The sequence below is a fragment of the Typopeltis vanoorti genome, chromosome 6 (assembly GCF_054136105.1).
Source record: "Typopeltis vanoorti isolate ZY-2024b chromosome 6, IOZ_Tvanoo_1.0, whole genome shotgun sequence".
Taxonomy (NCBI): Eukaryota; Metazoa; Arthropoda; class Arachnida; order Uropygi; family Thelyphonidae; genus Typopeltis; species Typopeltis vanoorti.
In genome coordinates this window covers 12,408,828-12,436,050 of record NC_143554.1, presented here as the reverse complement: position 1 = coordinate 12,436,050, position 27,223 = coordinate 12,408,828, and the positions used below count along the sequence as shown (strand labels likewise).

General features: G+C 36.9%; 1 protein-coding gene across 1 annotated transcript in view; it reads left to right on the top strand.

The window, feature by feature from the left end:
• cmet (CENP-meta) overlaps positions 1-27,223 on the top strand; it is a 370,306-nt gene that overhangs the window by 267,975 nt on the left and 75,108 nt on the right. Inside the window, exon 17 of the mRNA XM_090393925.1 lies at positions 17,282-17,460. Within this exon, the coding sequence (XP_090250051.1) occupies positions 17,282-17,460 (179 nt within the window). The remainder of the gene's footprint in view (positions 1-17,281; positions 17,461-27,223) is intronic.

Sequence of the window (27,223 nt, the reverse complement as noted above, 5' to 3'; positions counted from 1 at the left end):
ATTCGATAGCTGGGTGGATTTGTGATTTGTATAAGGTTAAGTTTTAAGTGAAGTAACGTCTTGAGCGAAAGAGAGAGCCTAGTTTTTTGGAAGCTGAGCATGCAATGCAATTGTTGTGATGTGTTTATGCCAGGAGAAGCATGATGTCATGGTAATTCCGAGAAGAGAGATTTCATCTTGTCTGGGAATTTGAGTATTATCAAAAATAATACTAGGGGAAAATGGTTCTTTTTTGTGGGAAATAAGACAGAACTGGGTTTTACTAGCGTTGAAGTTGACGAGGTTATCTGAGCCCTATCGGAGGATGTCTTGGAGTTCCGAATTAAGAGAAGTTGTGGTTGATGTTCTGTGGGTTGAAGTGGTGAGTTGTGTAGGGTAAGGTTTATCAGATGAAAGGGAGGAGTGCAATGTGCTGTCATCTGCAAAACTGTGTATTGGATTATAGGTCAACTGAAGTAGGTCATTGATGTACAGAAGGAAGAGGGTTGGTGAGAGAACTGAACCTTGTGGGACCCCAGCATTAGTTGGATGGTGGGAGGATATGGAGCCATCTACCATCACACATAGTGTATCCAGACAGAAAGCTGGCAATCCATCTGCAGAAGTCCTGAGACAGTCCAAATGAAGGAAGTTTGCTTAGTAAGCCTTTGTGCCAGACCCAGTCAAAGGCTTTAAAGATATCAAGTGCAACTACTTGGGATGTGCCAATTTTTCCATGGCATATGTCCAGAGATGTGTGATATATGAGAGCAGGTCATCTGTTGATCGACAGTGACGGAATCCATACTGGTGGTCGCTTAATAGCTGGGTACCTTCAAGGTGGATTAGGAGTTGAGAATTGATGGTTTCCTCCATCACTTTAGATAGGATTGAGGTGAGTGAGATAGGACGGTAGTTAGGTGGCAGCGATTTGTCACCCTTTTTGGGAATGAGTTGAATATATGCCAATTTGCAGGCTTTGGGATATATATATATACCAGTGGAGTAAGAGAGTGTGTACAGATGGCATAGGATAGAAGTCAGTTCTACTGCACAGACCTTCAGGACAATTGGAGGAATCCCATCAGGGCCAGGAGCTTTTGTTTTTGTGTAATTTTGACAACAGGTTTATGATCTCTTTCTGGCAAAAGGATACAGGGGGCATTATATGTTGGGCAGTTGGAATGACTGGAGGGCATTTGCCATTGTCAGTTATGTGTGCATTGGCAGCAAAGTGTGAAGCCAGGAGATTGGCTTTTTCTGTGGGTGGTGATGTAGTTGAGCCATCTGGTTATGATAGGGGTAGGAGTAGTGTATGGAAAAGGTTGACCAATTGCTTTGGCAAGAGACCAAAAGGCATGGCTGCCGCCAGGACAGGCTACAAGTTTCCTGCTTTTTGCCTGTTCAAATTCTGTTTTGGAATCATTGATAATTTCTTTGCATCTGTTTTGGGCTTCAGTGTAGGCAATGAAGGAGGATTGAGTTCTTAATTTGAGCCAGTTGTGGTATGCCTGATTTTTCATTTGTACAGCCTTGGCACATCTTTTGCAGAACCAGGGTTTGGATAGGGGATGGCAGTTCAGAGAAGTGTGGGGAATATATGTTTTCATGCCAGTGAGGATTACTTTGGTGATATGTTCTGTGCATATGTTTGGATTGGAAGCTGTCCCATTTGGCACTGTTATAATGCCAAACTACTCTTATGCAGGTGTGACTGTGTAAACGTTGTTGCATGGGGCAGAAGATGAGCACTAGGTTGTGGTCAGAATTGCCCATTTACTACTGTCATGTGGTTAATTAGTAGCATTGTTGTTTCACTGCTCTTAATTCACTATCATGATTTAGATTCACTGTTGAGAATGTAGTTAATGTTTCATAGTTTTTATTATTCTTGCTTTTTTATATGAAATTAAATAGATGAAATTCATAGTTAGGGGTGCTTAACCTCCCTACCGGCTAGGACGTCTATAGACGTCCAACTAAATCTGGATATGATTCAGCCCACCTGTTTAAAGAACCTGGATAAGAAGTGCAATTTGACTGTCATGTCCATTAGAAGGTGTGATAAACCCTCACGCTGAAGAGAACGGTTAATCGGATTATCTCCCATTCGTAGCTGCCTCTCAGTTGCCTATAACAAGAAACGGACTTTCTTGTTCCATGCTGGTGAACTGGATTTTAGTTATATATGATAGACTAAAAATAGAGAAATTATTTATATTTTTGTTTTCTCTTTTTATTGTACAATACAATTTTAATTTCTGGACAAAATAAAGGTCTTGCATAATTTCTTCACTTAAATATTGCCTTACCTTGGAGAACCAATTTAAATTTTTATTTTTTTGCGCTAATTTTTTTCTAATCGCTTACTAGACAAAAGATTTTTCTTTGTTCTCGAAGAAATTAATTCATGATAATTATTTGAAATATTCTTTTAAGAAAAGAAAACCGGCTGCCGACGTTCCAGATTATATTAATTTTATTTTTGTACAAAACCATCGAAATCGAATAATACTTAACAGATTTCCTTTAGGACACGCTCGAGCAACTTTGCTTTATAGAGAATAACATGAAATTCTTTAATCATATTACTAAATTTTTTCTTCATGTTGTATAGTAATCTGTACTTTCACTTTCTTGGTTTCCTTGTATAATTGGTCATTACAAAATGAAATTAACAGTTATGATTTAAATTTATATTTTCTGCATAATTCAGATATTTTATTCTCCAATTTTTAAAGTAAGCGATACATTTGCTTATTTTTATCATTCAAAATATGTATATCAAATGTGAAATTTCATTTCCATATTTTTACAATAGAATTGAACTTTATTTCGCCTCTGATAGTTTAACCCCCCCCCCCGTTGCATTACTATCACACACCCGAAAACTGTTTGAAAAATAGGTACAGTTTTTATTTAATTCGTTATTTTTCTGTAGTAATTGCTCCACATAACTTTAATTTTTCGATACTGAAACTATGTGATGATTATTATAAATTAGCAAATTATAAATCAGACAATATACATATTTCCTGATTATTATAAATCAGGAAATTATGTGATATTCGGATATAGGTGAAATTAATATTTAAAATCACTGTCATCCTTCAACTGCAATATCAGAATAAAGAAAGTGGAAAACCCGAAGTTTCGAAATACATTTCGAAAGCCCGCTCTCGAAATGTATTGGTCTACAGACTGGATTCTGAACCCGCCAATATTTCGTGATGTTATGACTGAAAAACAATTCAGTCTCATCATGAAGTATTTGCATTTTCAGAATAATGAGGAATACGATCAGGCAACACATTCTTGCCCAGTCCTCAACAAAATTTATGATTTTCTGATGAAAATCCGTCAAAAATGTAGATCACTCTACATTCCTGAGAGAGACTTGAGTATCGATGAAAGCCTTATGCCATTCAAAGGTGGACTGAAATGTAAGCAGTATATTCCCAAAAAGAAAGCGAAGTATGGAGTAAAATTTTTTATGCTTTGCGAATCGAAAAGTGGATATCTTTGGGATTTCAAACCTTATACGAGAAAGCAAACTGTAATCGAGCACGATAAATATTCGGATCTCCCCTTGTCAATGCGTGCAGTAATGCAGTTACTAGACCCTTTACTGGGGAAAGGTTACTGCATTATAATGGATAATTACTATATATGTGTCCTGAACTCGCTGATTTGCTTTTACAGCATCGTACAGATAGTTATGGTACTGTAAATGCAAAAAGGCGAGATATGCCTCCAGATCTGGCTTCAGGAAAGCTATCGAAGGGGGGAAATCCGAACTTATCAGCGAGGGAAGGTCTTTGCACTACGTTGGAAAGCCAAAAAAGATGTTTTTCTGCTATCTTCCCTGCACAATCCATCAACGGAATCCGTGGAGAAGCATGGTTTGAAGAAAGAAAAACCCATTGCTGTGTGTGCATACAACGACACTATGGGTTGAGTCGACAGGTGCGATCAGCAGCTATCATTCTACTCTGGAATGAGGAAACAGCATAAAAAATATTACAAAAAAGTGTTTGGACATGTTATTTGAATTTTGAAGTGTTTGGATTTTGTTATTTGGAACAGTTTCCTCCTGTACAAGAAAAAATGTTTGTCTACCATAACATATCTAGAATACAGAATAGAAATTGTGAAAGCATTGCTGCATGCACATGCACCTTCTTCAGCAAGCAGAAAAACAGGAAATCCTGCCAGACGTCTGAGGTTGAAGGCTGCTAACTCCAACCATTATCCCGAAAATCTACCGCCAACGGCTAATAAAAAAAAAACCTGCACGCAAATATTATGTATGTAATAAAAAAAAATATCAGGAAGGAAACAAAAATCTGGTGCCCTGAGTGTAAAACTACTTTGTGTGTTTACCCTTGCTTCAAGGTGTTCCACGCTGTTCAAGAATTTAAAATTCTGAACAGTATGAAATAAAAAATGTTTGTTTTCAAGGCCATCAAAACAGTCCTTTTCAGGACTACAAATATTGATAGAGGGATCCACCAATGCACTGTTTCTTTTTCATCTTGAAGGCTAATTTTTAAGTTCTTTATATGACACAGAGAAACTGGAAAGAGTATTCCAGGTAAAGTATTTCATCAAAACAATAAAAAATAATGAAATAAAATCTACCCTATATATATATAAAATGATAAGCCTTTTTATGTCATGTTTATCGAAACGTTTTGAAACTCGGGGGCTACCCTGAGTGTCGAGTTTAAATAAGGTCAGGAGATTAAATAAGGTAGGTCTAAAATGGAAGACTAAAGAGGTGAATCATGCACTCTGGAAGAAAAAGGCATTGTGGATGTGGTGCAAGATGAGTGGAAATAATCAGTTACATGTGAGTACAAAGAGCAAACAAGGAAGGTGACTTGCACGGTAAGGGTAGCAAAAGTGCAGTATGAGCAGCAGTTAGCAAATGTAGCTAAAATAAATCCTAGGGAGCTTTTTCTATATATGGCCATTAGAGGGAAGAATGATAATGAGAGAATGATATTGTCAGTGATAATGGGAGAATGATAAGCACTGAGGAGGATATAGGAGAGGTGTTAAATGAGCAGTTCATTAAAGTTATTCCATTATTGTGATTGTAACATAATACAGAACTTGAGCAGTGTGTTAGGTCCTAGATGAAGGAATCTTGGAAAGAAATCATTCATTTAGGGTCTAACATATAAAAATTGCAAACCTAGAGAAATACCTGCACATCAGTTGTAATTAAAAGTGAAACTTCCTCACTTTATGTAAAAATTTGTATTCATTATTTAAGCACCTTATTTTTAAGCTATTGTGATTAATTTGAGATTTTATTTTTGTATGTCTTAAAAAAGAGGGATAATGTGAATTAAATTTAAGCCTTACTTAAACTATGTAAAATCTATTGTGAGTCATCATAAAGCTGTTAAGTATTAATTCCTGGAAGGCCTAGAGCTACACGCGTACAGTGTAACGCTGGCGGGTATAGCTTATTCAGAAAATCACGTAACCATGTATTCCATGAATCAGAGTATATCAGCATCATAGAAACGAAGGATAAGCCAAAGGATGAAATTAGTAAGGATCATGTGCAAAAAGGGGCTAAAAAAAAAGGTGCTCTATAGGAGTATAAAAGGGGGTTGAGCCTGGAACACAGGGCTTTTATCTTGATCTCTTGTCATATCATTTTCCTGTTGGTTGGTTCGGAAATTGGCCGGCAGTTTCACGTAAGGGGGGGGGTGAAGTCTGTGATGTCGAGCAGCGAGCGTTCATAAAGAAATGAAGCTGGATTCTATTCAAAGCTGAAGGAAAAAATTCCAGTCCTAGCAGAATCAGGCCGTCGCTGAAAAGCCCCATCAAGTTGTTTCTGAAACTCAAAGATTTTGAGTCTGTTTCCAGCAGAAAGAATGAAAATAGCATAACCCCCTACGTTGGCGTATAGACAGCCATAATAAATGAGAAATATCCAGATAAACATGTGGTGCAGAATGACGCAGAAAAAAGTCGGTAAGGTGCCATTGCTCTAATTTTGTGTGAATGTTCATTAGATGAAAGAAGATTGTTTACGATTGTGAAATTAAGAACTTTATATTGAGGAACTCTGTGGACAGTCACTATTTAGAAAGTTAACCTCGTTTCTGAATAAGAAGTGTTGTTTAGGAGAGATCTTTTGTAACTTTATGTGATAGGATTAACTTGGTGCGATATGAAAGGTAGAATTTAGTGTCTCAGTAACATTAGAATGGTCGATAGTTTGTTCTTATGAGTAATACTGCTAGAAGGAATTTAGCTTAACTTATTATCATTTGACTTATATCCCAATGAGAAATTACTGTGTTTAGCTTGCCTTATAGGTTTTAATTAGTTCGAATGTGTTAATCTCTTAGTTCGAGTTTATTTAGTATTGAGCATAATTGAGTGTATGAATTTTGTATTGTGTTTCAGATATTTCAATAAACATGTCATATTTACCTGAACTTCAGTCATGCCTGATTACGATTCCAAATTGTCACTTATAAAAATAGAACCTATTTTGGCAGGAAGGATTTAGAGAGTGAATATAAAATATAGATTTAGGTCACGACTGCAATAATCTGAATCTATACGGCAGTTAAAATAAGATATTGTGTAGGTAATCTTCAGACTCTAGTATTGTATCCCTGAGCAAGGATCTTTTCTGCTATAGGATACGGGCTGGTGCAGCAAAATATAAATTTGCCAGTATCTGAAAAGGAAACAATCCTAGATATAAAAATAAGATTAAAGTAAGAGAAGAAAGAATAAATAACGAAAGATAAATATTTAACAATAGAGCAGCCGGTAGAATTATATTCATAGTAGATTTAAGTAAGAAAGCATAGATAAAGGTAAAACAACTAAATGAGTATATAGATATAAAGATATAATACAAGTGGAGATGGAACTACTGATGGTGCATGAGCAGAAGGTATGTGAGGAATTGAGTAAACTTTATGTTAACAGTTCCGTGGGACTTGATGGTATATCACCACATGTCTTGAGGGCATGTTGGTTTGGTTGGGAGTTAACAGCTTTAACTTGCCTTTTTAACGAGTCTTGGATTGGCCCAAGTTCCAAACGAGTAGAAAGGGGACAAAATTGTTCCGCTTCATAAAGAGGGTGATAAGATGAAGGCTTCGAATTATAGGCTAAATCAACTTGTCTGAAATTTCTGGGTGAGGGTATTATTACACCCTCCATGGAGTCGACAGACTCATCGTGGGAGGTTCATTCAACGGACAGCATATTTGTCATATAGACTCTTAGTCCTCAACACTCCTTGCATTAACAACACATTCTGGTAATGCATTCCATTCATTGACAATTCTACATGTAAAAAATCTACTTTTCACACCCTTCTTCACCATACTTTTACATAACTTCCAGGAATGACCTCTGGTTCTTCCCCTCTCATCTTCTATTCTTTTTATAATCCCCCTCTGGATTAATCTGATAAAATCCTCTCACTAACTTAAACATCTCTATCATATCACCTCTCTTCCTCCTATGCACCAAATTCTGCAATCCACATCTCAACCTCTCTCCATAGCCAGCATTCAAAAATCCTGATATTGTCTGTGGACAATATCAGGATTTTTGTCTGTGGACTTGTCACTTGTCTGTGGACCCTCTCCAATGTCTCCACATCACATCGAAAACCAGGTGACCAGTACCTTATACAGTGGCACAACCACTTCCTTATCCTTGCATGTTAGAGTACTCTTATCATAGCAGCACTACGATATACAATTGCAACACTAGCAATATGCCCTCAAAACTTCAGTTTACTGTCAACCATCACTCCCAAATCTCTAATCTCATCCACTTTCTGCAAAGGAAGAGATTGAAGAATCTGTATTGGAAAAGCTAGCGAGGACAAGGATTCAGAACTGGGTTGACAGTAGCAGAATTCTCTTTAATGGACAGCATGGGTTTGCTAAAGGAAGATCGTGTTTTAGCAATCTACTTCTAGTAGCAAGGTTTATACGTTGGTCATACATAACTGGTAATTAGTTTACGGAATTAACAATGCATATAAAGTATATTAATTAAAGGTAACTAATGAATAACTTCTATATTTCAGCAACGTCACGTTGCCATCTTCAGGAACATAAAGATATGGTATGTGCATGCAGGCACTAACAAAAGCAAATGAGGAAGAAAGCAAGAAACGGATAATGTTCCTAAAGTCCTAATGGTGCCCTCTTGCGGGTTGTCTTGGCAGTTGGGCTGAAGTTCTCGTAATGTAAGTCTCCCAAATTTGGGGTAGTTTCATGCACCCAAATTTGTTGAGGTTAGGAACGTTTTTTAGAGCTGATGAAGATTCCTTGAATAATCTTTCATATTTAAACTTGCTGTGGTGTATTATTTTTGTTTTCTTCCAATGAATTTTATGGTGGGTATCTAAGGCATGGTCTGCCAGCCCAGAACGGCTGTACTGGTGAAACCGGATGTAGTCTTTGTGTTCTGAAATTCTGATATTTGTTGTTCTGCCTGTTTGGCCAAAGTAGGACAATTTGCAGCTGCAAGGGACCTGGTATACACCAGGTAGGTCTAGGGGAAGTGGTTGGTCTTTGGTAGAGCAGATAAGGGATGCCAACTTTTTATATAGTCTGTAACAAGAAGTAAGGTCATATTTTCTGAGGATATTGGTTATTTTCTCAGAGGTGCCCTGGATGTAGGGGATGGTGATAGATTTGGTGTAATCTTTATTGTGGAGGGGGGGGGGAGTTGTGGTTTACTGGTTTTAGTATTTTTTGGATTTGGATTTTTTGGGGGTTATAGCATTGGCTAATAAAGTGTTGTGGATGTGGTTTAGTTCAGTAGTTAGGGCCTTGTCATCTGAGCAGATTAATTTTGCCCTGTTATATAGCGTTTTTATAACCCCATATTGTTGTGAGGTGGGGGGGGGGATTGCTGGTGAATGTATCTGCCAGTATGGGTGGGTTTTCTGTAAACAGAGAAAACCAAAAATCCATCAAGCTGGCGGGTGATTAAAGTGTCTAGGAAGGGGAGGGTGTTGTTTTTCTCTTTTTCTAAGGTGAACTGGACTCTGGGGTGTTGGTTGTTTAAGTGTGTTAGGAAGGAGTGGAGTGAGTCTGAGCCATGTGGCCAAATAGAGAACACATCATCCATGTAACGAAGCCAAATAGTGGGTTTTTGTGGGGCGGAGTTTAAGGCTTTCTCTTCAAAGGTCTCCATAAAGAAATTGGCGGGGAAAGTGGTGAACCCATGGCTGTCCCTTCTATCTGTTTGTAGAACTTTTCTTGCCAAACGAAATAGCCTGAGTTCATTGTGAACTGAAATAGGGCTGAGATATCGAGAGGAAACTTGGCTTGGATGAGCTCTAGGGTTTCTTTGAGTGGGACATTAGTGAATAGGGAGGAGACATCAAAACTGACCATTATGTCAGTGTGTTGGAGTGAGAGGTTTTTTATACTGGCTTTAAAGTGGGCTGAGTTTTTTTATGTGTGATGGTGTGTTGCCAGTATAGTGTGTGAGCGTTTTGGCTAAATGTTTGGCTAATTTATATGTGGGGGAAATTAATGCCATCCACTATAGGATAATGGCACATTTTGTTTATGTATTTTTGGGAGTCCATATAATCGGGGGTGGGGGGGTCTAGAGTTATAAGGTTTTAGTTTGTTAATGACTTCCACAGGCCAAGAAGTGACTTTCTTAAGGAGTCTGTGGAGAGTTCTAATATGAGAGCTGGTGGGATTATATTCAATAGGGAGGTAAGTAGTACGGTCTAGTACTAAACCATTAAGCTTACCTTTGTAGTCTTTTTGATTTAGCACCACAGTGGCGTTTCCCTTATCCGCTTTGGTGATTACTATTTTTTTGTTATTCTTCATTTCTTGTAGGGCTGTATATTCGTCTTTGGATAAGTTGGTTTTTGGAGGTTTGGCTTTAGTGAGAACACCGACTACATCCAGTCTGACGTTGTTGGCGATATGGTTAGGAAGGTTGCAAATCCCACGTTCTATTTGGATCATGATTTCCTCAGAAGGTATTCTTTTTAGGAGCTAGGGCGAAATTGTGACCACGTGCAAGTGCGGTGAGTGCTTCAGACTTTAAAACTACCGACGAGAGGTTGACTACAGTGTTGAGTGGTGGCTGTGGTAAGGAAGTAGAATTCTTCATCAGGTTTTTGTATTTTTTCGAATTCTTTTCTTGCCGATGCGCATGAGACATCATAAAGTATCGTCCAAAAGTCATGGCTGAGTGTTTTCGAAAGCTCTTCCTCTAGCGCCCGTAAGGTATTGTTTACGTTGGCAAGGAGAACACGCGTCGCGATAATTTGTTCTCTTAACAGGGCGAAGCTAGTGTGATTATAAATGCGCAGAGCTTTCTGTGAAATAAAACGGTGCTTCAATTTAACACAATTAGGGATTACCTTGTTATCCCGGCACCGTTTTAGGAACATCAGACGATTTAGTTGTCTGGATATCTTCAACCTCATTTTGTGAGCTTTTAAAATTTGTAAAGCAAAAAGATGGGATGTAGAGTATAAGATTGGTGATTTCTTAAAGGCAGAGGAGATGAAAGATCTCGGGGTGATGATGGATAGAGACTTGTAATTTTGTGGACATTTTGCTAAAATTCAGAACAGCATAAATTATGGGAATGATGAAGAGAACACCAATATGTACAAGTAAGGATATTATGATTCCATTGTACAAGACTTTGATCAGGCCGCATATGGATTACTGTGCACAGATTTGGTTGCTTTGTTTCAAAAGAAGAATGAATTGAAGAGGGTTCACAGATGATTGACTAAGTCCGTTTCTGGAATGTGGAGTATGAAGACAGATTGAGAGAATACAAATTGCAAGCCTAGTGGATAGAAGGAATGGGGGGTTGCTTGATTAAAACCCCCCTTAACATATGAGTTGGTAATGGGTAATTACCAGATAAACTATTTATTGATTAAATAAATAATAAATACCAGATCAACTTGGATGTGGTTTTTCATAGAATGTCTGGAGACAGCAGAAGAAGAGGTCATCCTTGTAAGCTATAAAAGGAGGGTGTTAGTGGGGTGGGGGGTGTGAGGAGTAGATTTTTTTGCATGGAGAATGATGGGTGATTGGAATGCATTGCCTGAAAGTGCAGTCAATGAATGCATTTAAATCAAGATATATTGTGAGGTGTGTGTGAGCGGGACCACCTGCAATGAGTTTCTTGACTCCATGAAGTCAAGAGACTTGTTCTTTCCTACACCTGTATTAAATTATTATGATGATCATAATAATTTAATTCCCAGTACTTATTCATTACCAACCACTCCAATAGAAACTGTCAGGTCAGACAGATCAAGCTTTCTGGTGATTTCTCTTTCCCATGTTCTTTTTTCCTAAATCTTCTCTTAATCTGGTATCTTCACCTTTCCAGTGAGTGGTTCTTCTTGGACTTTTCTCCTCAATTTTCATTTTATACATTTTTCTTGTTCTTATTCTTTCTAACTTTGTTCTTATTATATGTCTAAAGCATTGCAAGTAGGATTTCACATGAAATTCTTCAGTATTATCTAGTCCCAAAGCATTCTTAGTATTCATATTGCTTATTTAGTCTTCCTTGTTTTTGCCAACATTTTCTTCAAAACTTTAATTTCCATTGTTTGTATTCTATGTATTGTCTTTTTTTTTTTTTTTTTTTTTTGTCAGTCTCTGCATAAGAAAAAAAATTATGGAAAGAACTTCTGCTAATCAAAAGCTTGTGCTCAAATGGACCTCACTGTCACAATTTAGACTACTACTTATACTGTTTAAAAGAGCTCTGATCTAGTAAAATCCTCTTCCTCGACATCTCCTTATCTAAATTTCCATAACTAAAAAATACACTTCCCAAATATTTGAAGTTTTTCACTACTCTTTAAGACTTGTTCCATTTATCTAGTTTCTTCTGAGTGTTCTTCTGAACATGTTTAAATCACCACAGCATCTACAAACACAGATGTCGATCCTTCTGGCCATTAACCATATCCAGGTCTTTTCATCAGCAATAAAGAGCAATGGAGATGAGACACTTTCTTGTTTGCGTCCCTTAAGTGTAAACCACTCCAAATTACCAAATTTAGCCATCATATAGCTGTTGTATTTAACATAAATATTCCTCCTGATATATTTGTTCTTTCCTACACCTGTTTGTCTAAACTTTGCAAGACTTTCTCCCATTGAACCCAATCAAAAGCTTTCAAATTTTTTCAAATCTGGAGAAAGTTATCATTTATCCAGATAAATGATAACTTTCTCCAAATCATTTTAAAGATGTCACAAAACACAACCATTTCAATCCTGGACTGACCAGGATTGAAACTGATATGTTTCAATGATAAGTTCAACAGACAAATCATCTCTCCTAGCTGATTTTCTATTCATCTTCCTTAATGCCTCTTCAATCATCACCAGATCTATTATCTTTTTCATTTCTATATTCATTCCGGTTTATGTCAGTATGGCTTTCATCTTTCATATTGATGTTTAGTGGAGAAAACACATGCCCAGAAATAATGATTAACTAAATTTATCAAAAAAAAAAAAAGTCCAAGGAAAAAGAAGGTTCAATCCATTGTTGACCCACTAGCTTCATGTGTGGTCTTATTTCCCTTGCTTGGAATATGGCTGTGAATTGAGCACAAATTAACATCAAAATTAAAGCTCTTCATTTGATAATTAAAAAAAAAAGTATAGCACATCATTGAGTACTGGTGTGGATGTTATACACAAGAGAATAGGTGGTCTGTAAAGAACTCAGTGAGTCTGAATAAATCATATATTTTTGGTGGTGGTGGTGGTTTCAAGTGTTAAGGCACAAGCTGCATCTTGGCAGTATAATTTTTGAACTAGTATAGATAAGAATCATCTCTACAATAAACAGCTGCTGGTAGACTGGTTATGAGTACACAACTTCCTTAGCTGGCACAGTAAGAGGCAGCACAACAAGAACAGTTGATTGGCTTCCCTGTGGAAGAAGATGATTGTGTTCAGTGCAAGTAACATACACCCTCTGTCCAAAAAGAAACCGAACATTTGATAGAAAATAAAACACAGGCCAATTATAATTATTCAAATCATTTATTTCAATCAATATACTCTCTCTCAGCTTTGATGCAGCATTTGCCACTGTCAATTAATTCATTAAATGAGTTTTTTATATTGGTTTTTGGGATACTGTCGAGGGTCGTGGTTACTGCTGCTTGAATGTTTTTAATGGTGTCGTATTGCTTTCCTTTCATCGGCGAATGAAGTCGGGGGAAGAGAAAGAAATCACGGTGCTAAATCAGGTGAATACGGTGAGTGATCCAACACACAAGCTTGGTTTTTGCTCAAAAACTGTCTTACAATGTTTGAATGATTAGATGGTACATTATCGTGCAAAAGTGACCAGCTGCCTGCATCATAATATTCATGCTGTATGCGAGGAATTCTCGCTATCAATCGCTTCAAAACTTCGAGATAAAACTCACCATTGACCATTTGGCCAGGCGGAACGAATTCTTTGTGGATAATGCTCTTGGAATCGTAGAAACAAATCAGCATTGTCTTTACTTTTGACTTCTCCAAGCGACTTTTTTTCGGATGCCCCTCTTCTGGTGGTCTTCACTCAGCACTCTGGCACTTTGTTTCAGGCTCATACTCAAAACACCACGTTTCGTCACCAGTAATGATCATTTCAAGGAAGTTTGAGTACTTTTGAGTTTTAATGAGGTACTCACAGTGTTCAATTCAATACATTTTTGGGTCGTCGGTCAACTTGTGGGGAACAAATTTCACGAAGGCCCAAACTCTCGGTCAAAATGTTGTGCACAGTTGATTTTGGAATCCCCCAGCTTATCTTCAATCAATCTCACAGACGGTTTGGGGTTTTCTTTGATGAAATCGTGCACTTTTTGGATGCTAACTTTGCTCAGTCCAGTTTTTGGACGGCCCGGCTTTTCGTCATCCTCAAGCGTCTCACGATACTTTGAAATCGCTTAAACCATTCGTAAACTTGAGTGTGAGATAAGCATTTATCACCATATGCTTTCTGAAGCATTTGATACGTTTCAGCAAAACATTTACCAAGTTTAACACAAAAGTCAATCACAGCTCTCTGTTTGAAACTCATTTGTCGACCTTTCGTCAAAACACACTGTCACTCTTAGCACTATAACTCTGCTTCTAATGAAACAAATGTCATAAACAGCTGACACAACACTAATGAAGGTTGCCACTTTCGACAACAAAAAAGATACTACAAGTGGCACCACTAGTTTCTTCTATTTTCGAAAAGTTCAGTTTCTTTTTGTTTGTGATAAAAGCTTGCATAACCTGAATCACAACCAAAATGATTCCCTTAACAAAAAAAAATAGTTCATCGTAGGTGATGCCTAGAAGTCATTAATTCGATCTTTCAACACACTTGAGTTCAACTTTTCAATCACATCCAAACAATCCTAGACGAAAGAGACAAATGCAGTTTGATGTATGACCTTTCCAATGTGTGTGTTTGGGGGGGGGGGTATGACATGTCCCAGAAAACAATCACCAAGAAGGAAGAACTGATATTTGTGGATCTGGAGAGAGCTCTTGGAGCTGTCCCCCAAGGAAAAGAATGTAGTAGGTATTGAAGAGAATCTATCTATAGATGTAATGATAGAAATAGTGCAGGGGGATGCATCAGGGATCTAGATCCACTATAAAGCTTGGAGACAAATTTTCAAAGGAATTTAATACCAGTGAGAGACTCAAACAATGATCTTGTATATCACTATCATTATTTAAAATGCAGTCATAGAGGATTAGAATTGGTAATACTGTGAAATAGATGTACGTGAAAACAGAATTCCATTCTTCTTTCTTTGCTAATTATCAGATGTCCTCAAATGGACAAGGAAGATTTTCAAATATCAGATGCATCAATTGTTGGATGCATATAAACATTGGGCCTGAAAATCAGTCTGTTAAAAACTGAGTATTTTATTTAATGATGGAATTTTGTGACTCAGTTGAGTAATACAAAGACTTGAGTCATCAGCTCTAATAATACAATATGTACTGATAGTTTTGCATAAGGATCAGTGGCTTCTTCAGGGAAGTAGATTAAGTAAAGGTTACAAGTTAAAATTAAAATCTTGGATAAACAGTTTGAGTGTTAATAATCAAAGATTGAGGAATCATTGACGTGTGGCATGCATCACCTATGTTCTAGGATTGTTTGGATGTGATTGAAAAGTTGAACTCAAGTGTGTTGAAAGATCTAATTAATGACTTCTAGGCATCACTTAAGATGAACTTTTTTGTTAAGGGAGTCATTTTGGTTGTGCAGCCCTGAAAAAATTTGAAAATGAAGTATTCTTGCTCAGAAGAATTTCTTGGTTGAGCACTAGCAGTCCCCTCATCTGCCATGGAGTATGTGTACATGCACATCCTGCAAGCAATAAATGAACTCAGAAGTGGAATGGCAGTTCTACCCTGGACACACATGCCTTTAGCCCTTCTCTAGACCATAGGGAAGGAAACTTACAACAATATCAGTAACCTTTGCAGGTAAGGCCCACCAGCTGATACTGGTTGGAATATCAGGGACCCCCCCCCCCCATCTTGCAGAAGCAGTGTATGACTATCAGGATCCCTTTTCTGTGATGTCCATGGATCATACTGCATGCACTGTCGGTGCAAGATTATTTTGCGTCCTAGGCAAAGTTTACAAGTGTGCCCCTTATTTCACAAGTTGGATATTTTTTAAAATGAAAATATAAAAATTAAAAATTATTTTGGCATGCTTTATTAATAATATGCAAAGTAAAATATATGAAAATCAAATTTTAATTTTTCTTGCCCTTCAATTTTGCAAAATTTTGCACCCTAGGCGGTTGCCTAGTTTGCCTAAATGGTAACGCCGGATCTGACTGCATGACAGATCGGCAAGTTGTTGTATTCCAGTGATAGTGGTCTGGAGAATAAGAATGAAAAAACAGCTCTGGAGAAATAGAGCTAAGAATGTACAAAGGAAAATCTAGAAAAAGGTGAAAAATGAAAAGTGCTGGTAACTCCCCCATGTGGAAGAGGTCCAACTCCATGCAGGTGCTTATATTTATTTATTTATTCGTATGAGGTCTCCCCCCGTTCCTCCACTGTTCCTTAGGATTGGTTGAGCCCTGTGTGTGTGTGTGTGTGTGTGTGTGCGTGCGCATGCGTTCACAGGCCAGTTTGCCTGTTCTGAAGGACTAAAAACCTGCATTTTCGAGTGAAAAAAACCCTCTACCTCCATATGAGACCGGTGCTTATATAATAATAATACTGTTAAACTAAAATTGCCTATTTAAAATGAACATGCAATAAAAAAACTTCAGTTGCATCAAAAATGAGGAACCCACAAGCAGTTTACACTGTCAACCCACTCATCTATAGTATATGAATACTATAAATTTTAAATTATTTTGAAATTATACGTAAGTTCCATTCCACAGAATGGAACTTCCAGAATAATTGTTTATCATAGTATTGCAATGTTACATTCGAAAGTTAGTGAACTAAGCACTCATATCTTACAAATTCAGTAAGAATTCTAGTGAACAATAAACTGGATAGTTTTTGCAAGAGACAGTTTTCACTCACTTTTACTTTATTATATAAAAATTACTATATTGAGAGTAGAAATTTGGAAAACTTCCATTTATTAAACAAGCTTAATTTTTAAGAGTAATATGTGGAATTTATGTAATGTTTGATTTTTTTATATTTATCCTCCCCCCCCCCCAAAAAATCTAAGCTTATCCTAATAAAGATAGGAATAATCCTGTGAATGTAGTTTTTCTTTCTACAAAAAAAAGCCATGTTTCATAGACACCCATGTTAAATTTGTAAAATAACATTGTATAAACAGAACACTTCATATGCCAGCCTGGTTGGCCGAATGGTTAGCGTATCTGCTATCCAGCCAAAAGGCTGTGGGTTCGAATCCCGTCGTGGGAATGGATGTTTGTAATTGTCTGTGAAAATACTAGTGGTGGTGGGCAATAGGTGGAGTTGGTGGATTTGAGTGGTGGAGACAGAGAATTGTAGAGTAAGTGCTCTCCCTGGATGTATTGCCTAATAATATCAGAACCATGAGGGATAAGACTCTACAAATTAGTTGTTGTTTTCACGCAATCCAAAAAAAAATTCAAAATATTAGTATTTCATAAAGTCTGCATTCTTTAATTTAGTGCTCTTTATATATAATTTGTTTTTATTTTCTGCTTTACTAATAGTGTATTGTACATAAATGTTAGTGATATTTCAATATTTTTCTTGAAATTTTTTCTCAGTACCTAGTGAAAAAGATCGAGCAGTTGGAAAATGATAACACAGAATATCAAATGATAATCAATTTGGCAAGGGAAAAGCACAAACTGAGAGAAGAAGAACTTATTTCTGAGTTAGATAAAGTAAAAACAGAAATAGAAAAACTTCGTAATAAAGATACACCATTTTCTACTGCTAGTGGGTAAGTTTTGCACACAGTATTTTTTATGTTTTATTATCTTTCATATGGAAACTAAAGCATTTGCTATTAGAACTGATTAGAATAACTATACAAAACCATAAAAAGCCAAACGGCTATTTTTTCTGGCGAAGTTAATTAAATTAAGGGGATAAAAATCCCTTATTATTTTACAGTCAGTATGCACAACTCTAAGATCAAAAACTACGATCTAAGAGTTTCATGCCCGAATAACTATCGGCGAATCCAAGCGTAAGTGAGCACCTGGTAGTACAACACTAAGGCAACTCGAAGCAAAGGTGGAGCAAGCTCCCTCACTATCCTTGATATTTTCTCATAATGTAAAACACGGCTCCTAGGAGATGTAATACTGCCTTACATTATGAGGAGAGGTCACTACCCAGACCGGTTTCAACCTTTTTTTGAGGTCTCATCAGTGAGTAGGTAGTCCTGGATGATATCAAAGTTTAAGTGAAAAGAACTTGCATACCTTCACTATACGAATGCCAGAAAGGTGTGCCCATATATTATAACTAAGATAAAAAGCCAAACGGCTATTGTTAGTGAGTCTAAAGTCTGAATCTCATTGCTTAACTTCGCCAGAAAAAATAGCCATTTGGCTTTTTATCTTAGTTATAATATATGGGCACACCTTTCTGGCATTCATATAGTGAAGGTATGTAAGTTCTTTTCGCTTAAATTTTGATATCATCCAGGTCTACCTACTCACTGATGAGACTTCAAAAAAAGGTTGAAACCGGTCTGGGTAGTGACCTCTCCTCATAATGTAAGGCAGTATTACATCTCCTAGGAGCCGTGTTTTACATTATGAGAAAATATCAAGGATAGTGAGGAAGCTTGCTCCACCTTTGCTTCGAGTTGCCTTGGTGTTGTACTACCAGGGCAACTTACGCTTGGATTCGCCGATTGTTCTTCAGGCATGAAACTCTTAGATCATAGTTTTTGATCTTAGAGTTTTGCTTACTGGCTGTAAAATAATAAGGGATTTTTATCCCCTTAATTTAATTTATGCAAAACCATGTTGAAATAAAAAAAGAAAAGAAAAAATGAGCATGATACTGTTCAAGCTACATGGAGCCTCCAGTGGAGGAGGGAGTTTGCATGTGATGAAAATTATCTACTACCTGAAAGATTCACGTTGGTTGCAAAGTGCAGGTGCCAACTTCTCTTTTGCTAAGAGGAAGTTACCTCCACTGTCCAAGCCAACTACAAGTAGATACAGTTACATTTTGCGATTGTTAGTGAGTCTAAAGTCTGAATCTCATTGCCAGATAAAGAAAGTTTTTGTTTCACCCATGTCAAAATGTTTCTATAAGAAACTGCATAAAAGTAGAAATGAAATGTGTAATTTAATAAGTAAACTTAGTACTTAGAAGATTAATTTATGATTAAGAATCCCATTTTTTCAGCACACTGTTGATACATAAATTAAAGACCTTGTAGCAAAGATCATGTACAAAAACTATCTTCCTTTCATAGATGAAGACAACTAGATCGCTTTCAGTTTTCTGTTTACATAAAGAAAACTAATTCAAGATGGTATATCAATACAAAACCTTGCTATTCGTCCAAGCCAGTATTGAATATTATAATTTCCTGGCATATACCTTTCAAGAGTGTATCATATTATAATAATCTAACATAATATTTCATGATTAGTTTCCTGTCAGTAGTTTTTTGTCCAAACTGGCCTATTATTTGTCTAGTTGCTGAATTGAGTAGTTGTTACTTTTCACTTCTATAAAGTACCTTAAGCCACTTCAACCACTGCAGTATTTTAGTCATTATTCTTCTGAGCGTTACAAAAGCCCTATTTTGCTAATCTTTCATTTTCCATACTGTTTAAAGGATGGATTAGTGCTATTTGCATATTCTTGAATATTACTAATGTTAAGTCCTTTTCTGATATATTCATTTTTAATAAGAGCCTCTGTGGCTTATTGATTATTAACAATGCCTTTCAGTTGTAAAGAGACCTAGGTTTGAAAAGTATGTTATCTGAAAATACAGAGAAGAAAGGAAACTTGGATTTTCATCCTGCAAAGCATGTAATTGTAGCAGTACATAAACAGTCAAGGATAAGTAATAAGATTATGTGTACACCCTCTGTCCAAAAAGAAACTGAACTTTTCGAAAATAGAAGAAACTAGTGGTGCCACTTGTAGTATCTTTTTTGTTGTCGAAAGTGGCAACCTTCATTAGTGTTGTGTCAACTGTTTGACATTTGTTTCATTATAAGCAGAGTTATAGTGCCAAGAGTGACAGTGTGTTTTGACGAATGGTCGGAAAATGAGTTTTAAACAGAGAGCTGTGATTGACTTTTGTGTTAAACTTGGTAAATGTTTTCCTGAAATGCATCAAATGCTTCAAAAAGTATACAGTGATGAATGCTTATCCCATACTCAAGTTTACTAGTGGTTTAAGTGATTTCAAAGTTTTCGTGAGACGCTTGAGGATGACGAAAAGCCGGGCCGTCCAAAAACTGGACTGAACAAAGTTAACATCCAAAAAGTGCATGAGATTGATCAAAGATGAATTGGGGATTCCAAAATCAACTGTGTACAACATTTTGACTGAGAGTTTGGGCCTTTGTAAATTGAATTTGCGATTTGTTCCCCACAAGTTCATCGACCATAAAATGTATTGAATTGACCACTGTAAGGACCTCATTAAAACTGCTCGTAAGTACTCAAACTTCCTTGAAATGCTCGTTACTGGTGACGAAACGTGGGGTTTTGAGTATGAGCCTGAAACAAAGTGCCAGATTGCTGAGTAGAGACCACCAGAAGAGGGCATCCGAAAAAAAGTCGCTTGGAGAAGTCAAAAGTAAAGACAATGCTGATTTGTTTCTATGATTCCAAGGGCATTATCCACAAAGAATTCATTCCGCCTGGCCAAACGTTCAATGGTGAGTTTTATCTCGAAGTTTTGAAGCGATTGATAGCGAGAATTTCTCGCGTACGGCATGAATATCGTGATGCAGGCAGCTGGTCATGTTTGCACGATAATGCACCATCTAATCATTTGAACATTGCCAGGCAGTTTTTGAGCAAAAACCAAGTCTGTGTGTTGGATCACTCACCGTATTCACCCGATTTAGCACCCTGTGACTTCATTTGCCAATGAAAGGAAAATGAAACGGCACCATTGAAAATGTTCAAGTGGGAGTAACCACAACTCTCAACAGTATTCCAAAAACTGGTATAAAAAACTCATTTAATGAATTAATTGACCGTTTTGACTGTTAATTTGAATTTAATACAAACACTGTATTAAAGCTCAGGGAGATTATATTGATTAAAATAAATTATTTGAATAATAATTGGCCTGTGTTTTATTTTCTACCAAAAGTTCGGTTTCTTTTTGGACAGAGGGTGTATGTACAAAATTGAGTGATGCGGGATCTACTTATAGATAAAATTAGGCAAATGTGTTTGTACAGGTTGATTTTTTGTAGAAATTTAAAAAGATCATACAGTTTATCTGAGTGTATAGGACTCAGCCAGATGAGTAAAGATGATATTGCTTTCTTGTGTGAAGCGCCGGCATTCCACCAGAATATGATTAATGGTGAGACAATTGTTGCATTCCTTGCACGTAGGTGGGTTATCAGCCTTCAGTAAATATGAGTGGGCAGGTGACTGTGGCCTATACTTTGGCTAACTAGAACTATTAATTCCCTCCTGTTCCTACGTTGACCAGAATGCCAATGTCTAATTTCTGGTTTAATCTCATACAGTTAGTTTGTTAGTGCTTCTGCCAGGAGTACTGCTATTGGGCTTTTAACTTTAATTTTATTATTTGTGTGTATTCAGTTTATGGAACAGTCAAACAAGATGTTGAGAAGGAATGAGCTGATCTAGCAGCTGCATCAGCAAAACTGAAATAGAAATTAAGGATCTTTATTTTATATAACAGTTGTAACTGGGTGTGGATTATACACCAGAGAAGAAATAAACTATTGAGATAAGAACTTAAAGAGTCTGTATAAATTATGCATTTTTGGTAGGAGTTTTCTTTTATATGTATAAATGCAAGCTGAATGGCATGTAACTCTGCTGTATAATTACTCCATTCAGATGGGATTTGGTTGGAGATTGTGATATTAGGAAACACAGCAGCACTGTCAACAGAAATCTGATCTTGAACCATCAGTATAGATGAGCACGAAATCAGAGTGAACTGCTCTGTGGGCATTAAAACAGTTGAAGATAGACAGATGGGGCATGTGAGACTTCTGTAGTTGTCTGAGTGAGAGTTTGCAAGATGGGGTGTAAGCCTGATGGGGGGGGGGGGTGCTGTTTTGTTTCATACAGATGGTGTTAATGTTAATGCCTATAGCTTTGATGCGAAACCAAAAGGACGAAAGGCAGTCTGGCGTGTGTGATATTGAGCCTCGTGATGTAGGGAAAAGAGACTGGTCTATGTAGGGTGATCAGGAAAGGACTTTATTATTAGTCTAAGTTGAGCGACAAATATTTTATGATTGTACATAAAGACTTTGAATGGGTGATGTGCAAAAGGCACTAGTAGCTATTCAGATACCCTGATGATGAATAGGGTCCAACCACTGGAATGTGGTCTTCCTTGCAGAACTATAAACCTGAGATCCATAATCAAGTTTTCTCTGCTGAAAGCTTGAATCCATGACGATGAACCCAGGAAGAGACATGATTGATTGATTGCTTGTTGGAATTGCATTTCAGTGACCCTCATATCGCAAGAATGATAATAAATTGTGAAATCATTGACATAAAGGCAATTACTTACTGTAGGAAGAAGCTGTTCAGTGATTGAGTTCACTTTAACAGTGGAGAGAGAGTCACACTTTTGAAAGAGCCTTGAGAAGCACCCTTTTTTGGTAATATGGCCAAGATAACGTACTCCTCACTCTGACTTGGAAGACTTGGCTGGAAAGAAAGATTTTAATAAAAACAAGTAGGTGTCCCCTCAGACCTAGATTGAACAAGTCTTTCAATATACCATATCTCCAGGCTGTGTAATAAGCTTTTTCAGTGTTGAAGAACACTGAAACTACATTTTCTTGTTTCAGAAAAGCATCTCTTATGCATGTTTCTAAGTGGATCAAATGGTCCAAGGTTGATCAGTGTTTACGAAAGCCACATTGTTTGTTGGAAAGAAGTTTGCTGCTTTCTAGGTACCAAAGGAGCCTTGAGTTTGCCATTTTTTCCAAGACCTTACATAGACAGCTTGTCAGAATGATTGGGTAATAATTATTAGCCTGTGTTGAATCCTTACTTGGTTTTGGGATAGCAATGGAAACTGACTTATGCCAACAGTTCAGAAACTCTTCCTCTGTAAATATTTTGTTATATAATAAGAGTAGGAGATCCATAGAAGATGATGGGGGGGGGGTACTTTATCATCTCATAATGGATATCTGGGGCCTACTGCGATAGCAAAAGAGCTCTTTTGAGTTCCTCTTTAATAAATGGTTTGTTATATGGTACTATGTCTTTGGTACAGAATCTTAATCGTTGTTTCTCTTGTTGCTCTTTTAGTATTCTGGCAAAATTTTTGCCAAAAATGTCTGCAAATAGCATTGGGATCAGTGATGATACATCCATTATGTTCCAAGGTAGACAGTTCATGTGTTCTGTATCTACCTTTCATCTTCCAGATTTTATCCCATACAGTTTCTGCACTAGTTGCTTGATTGATCGATGATGTAAATTGGATCCAAGATTGTTTCTGACTGACTTCTCACATAACGTGCTTTGGCTCGAGCATGCTTAAAAGCTATTAAGTTTGATGTGGCAGGGTATCTATGAAATATATCCCATGGTGTGTGTGTTGATCTTATTTTGGTGTCTGGCATTCTGGCTTCTACCAAGGCTTTGGATAAAGTGGAAATTGAGATTTCTCAGGATGGAGGCTATTGCTGCCTGGACAGTGCACTCTGTTATAATACTTGATTGCTTCATTGATAGGTGTTTGACTGATGGTATCAGCATTAAATTTTGCAAGATGAGAAAAAGTGTACCCATCAGCCTGGTCCATTGTTTTCACATGAACCATGTTCACCCACACAGATGAGGATATCTGTGTGGGTGAACATGGTTCTTGTGAAGACATTCTGTAGAAAACAGGAAAGTGATCGCTTCCATATATGTTCTCTCTGATGTCCCACATGAGCAGTGGAAGAATAGAAAGGGAGCAGATGGTAAGATCAATTGCAGAATATGGACAGGTAGGCACATGGAAGAAAGTATTGAGTCTTATTATTAAAAAGGGAGAGGTCATTATTGTCAAAGTTTCTTTCAATGATTCAACCTCATCTATTTGTGTGGGCCATATCCCACAAATTATTGTGACCATTAAAGTCACCCGTCAGAGGTATGGGTTTAGGCAAGATAAGGTTATCAAGATTGGTTTCATTTAAGTTAGCACTTAGTGGTAAATAAATTGAACATACTGTAATAAAATATCCCACAGACAAGTGAATCACTACTGCTTCCAGAACAGTATTAAGTTGGACATGATGGAAAAAAGTATGCCTGCCCACCAGGATAGCTACTCCTCCATGAGCAGGACCACCTCCAGTTCTATCCTTTTGTGCAACAGTGAAATTCCTTAAGGTAGGATCCTCTTTGGGTCTTAAGTATGTTTCCTGTAGACAGAAACAGAAAGGTTTGTGTTTCCTCAACAAATCTTGATATCATTGATATTCTTGCAAAACTCACAACAGTTCCATTGTTCGAATTTTTCTATTGTTTTGGATTTATAGACTTGCCTGGTTTTTGGGATGAGAGACTTAATGCAACACCATTGACCCTTGCAGGCTAGCTCACTCGTCGATTGATCCTGGCTGGGCCATTCAGGACTTCCTGTCTTGCTGAAGCAGAGGCCAAAGTAGTATGATGGTTTCCCCTTTCTGAATTTCCATGGGTTGCATCACAGGCAAACACGGTGGCAGGGTGTTGGATCCCACTGATGGTGGCCTGGAAAAAAAAGAATATCAAAAAAGAGGGCAGGAAAAGTAGAGGAAAGAATACAGGAAGGAAAGTAAAGAAAAAGAGGAAGAATGGAAAGTGCCAGTACCATCACTGGGGGGGGGGGGGTCCACTCTGCTACATACAGGCACCCCACATGGAGGGCCCACCAAGAGTCAGAAATAACTTGATGGCACATAAAAAGTAACAACTAACAATTGAAAAACTTGTTGCATGGAGGAGAATTAGTCTATAAAAATATAGTAGAGACTTCAAACTGTTTTTCCTTCAATGATATTTCTTTTGAATGGGAAGCTGTGCCACCCATAATGTGGATGTTGCAGAATGTACAAGGTTAGTAGCTAGGTATTCAGCAAGCCATTAAACAATGTTGCATCATCAAATACAAAAGATGACAGTGGCTGTTGTGTGGAAGGTATGCAGAAAGCAAAGTATCCCAAATAATGATTATGTATGGTACACATATTAACTAAAATATGTAATATTGGTAGTATAATTAAAAACAAGATAATACGTAATTATTTTTTGTTGTGATTTTTTTTTTTTTTTTTTTTTTTTGTGAATTGCTAGAACAGAAATGATGACACAAGCCTACAAATCAAAAATTTTCATTGGATCAGTATGTAAGTTAACTAAGTTGATTTCAAAATTGATTCACATTTGAGGGGATGAGATACATAAGTATTTTTCCCAAAATGTTTTGTTGCATCTTTTTCACGAGAAAAAAATTACCCCAGCTATCACAGTGTTTCTGGACTATTTGCGCAAGGCTTTCATGACACAATACATAACCCGAAATTAAACATGGAAAAATGAATCAGAAATGTCCTCGAAATAAAAAAGAAATAGCACTCTCGTACATCATCAGGATGTATTGACCAGTCATATACTCTCATCACCTTTCCTTTTTTTATTTTTAAAGTGTAGAATTTTTTGTTAATACTTCCATAACACCTGAGTCTCAACTTTGCCATGATAAAAAATTATTATTAATTATAATAGTCATTTTTCTTAAAGCAAGGTATGTGTTCTTAAAAAAGCATTACATTATGAAACTTTGCACAATAAAAATGAAAGGACTTACAGGAAAAATAGGATTAGAGGCAGAATGTTCAAAACCAGTACAGTCTTGTAAATAATACACTAAAAAATAATAATAATAAAAGAAAAAAAAATGCTACCATTTTAAACAGTTTTAAACATCTCGAATTCCTAATAAATACAGAAATATAGTCATTATCATCAAATTCCTGATATGCACCATCGGGGGAGGGTGTACAGGATAATTATTATTACTATTTTCTGATCAGCAATTTTCTACCAAATTAATCTGTTATCTGTCGCTTTCGAACGTACTCAGATCATATATTTCTGTCTTATAAGGCACTTTTTGCTGTATCACTCTATCTACACATCTTGGCATTTCTCTGGGTCTTTTTCCTGCCAACCTGACAAAGAACACTTATTTTGCTAATCTTTCCTCTCACATTCTATTTAAGCAACCATACTACTTGAGATTAGCTCTACTAACACATTCCTGAATGCTAACAATGTTTCAGTTGATTTCCTACCATACTAACTTTGTTGATTCTGTTGTGTATTTCCATATTTATCATCTTCACTAAAAATCGTGCCTAAGTAGCTGAAATGTTTTACTTGTTCAATAGGTTCTCCATTCACAATGCAGTTGATATTTTCATTGCTTCTGCCTATTTTCATTGTCTTTGTCTTGTTATTGCTGATTTTCATGCCAAATTTATTATAACAGTTATTTCATTTAGTCAGGGAATCTTGCAGACTTGTACTGGGTTTATTTAAAAGTATAATATCATCTGTATAAAGTAAAGAGCTTAGATTAACATCTCCAATTTTGATATCAGGTTTAATACCACTTTTCTTCGATTCTAACTGCTGACTTACAACTCAAATAAAGGCTAAGTATTGCTTGATATGATGCCCTGTTGACACCATATAACTAGCCGTTTTGAACAGCTTTCCTCTTAGCATCTTGTCATATGCCTTTTCCAGATCTACAAAACTTAAATACAGATCCTTGTTATATTCCCATGATTTCTCAAAGTGAAAATCTGATCCTGACAACCTCTGTTTGGCCTGAATTCAGCTTGCTTTTCACCAAGCTTCCCTTCCACAATATTTCTTAGCTGTTTCTCAAGAATACTTGCAATAACTCTTACTAGGAACACTCAATAGTAAAATTCCTCTGTAATTCTCACATTCAGTTTTATTTCTTAAATGGGTACTATGATGCTCTGCTACAATCATCTGGAATTTAATCCTGTGATCAGGCTTTCTGAATTTCCACCAAAGACTGCGTGAAGGAACACTCAGGAAGATTTTGTAAAAAAAAAAAAAAAAAAAAAAAAAAAAAAAAAAAAAAAAAAAAAATCAGTGCACTTCCATGTATGCTCTTTAGTAGCATGCACAGTGTCAAGTCGAGAATCCTCCAACCAGGTTCTCTGAAGCATGCCATGGATGGCATGCTTCAGAGAAATGCAATGTTTCAGATTCTCTAGGCTGTCTGCTTTAGTTGCATAGACTGTGTCCTTCATGTTCCCCCTGCAAGAAAAAATCAAATGGAGTAAGATCTGGCAATCGTGGTGGCCAGGGAATCAGTCCTCCATGTCCAATCCACTGCTGAGAGAAAACCCTGTCAAGAGTTGGACAGACCTTCAAATGCCAGTGTGGCAAGACACCATCCTGTTGAAAGAGGATGTGTAGTTGCAAGTCCTAGAGTTGTGGAAAGATGAAAT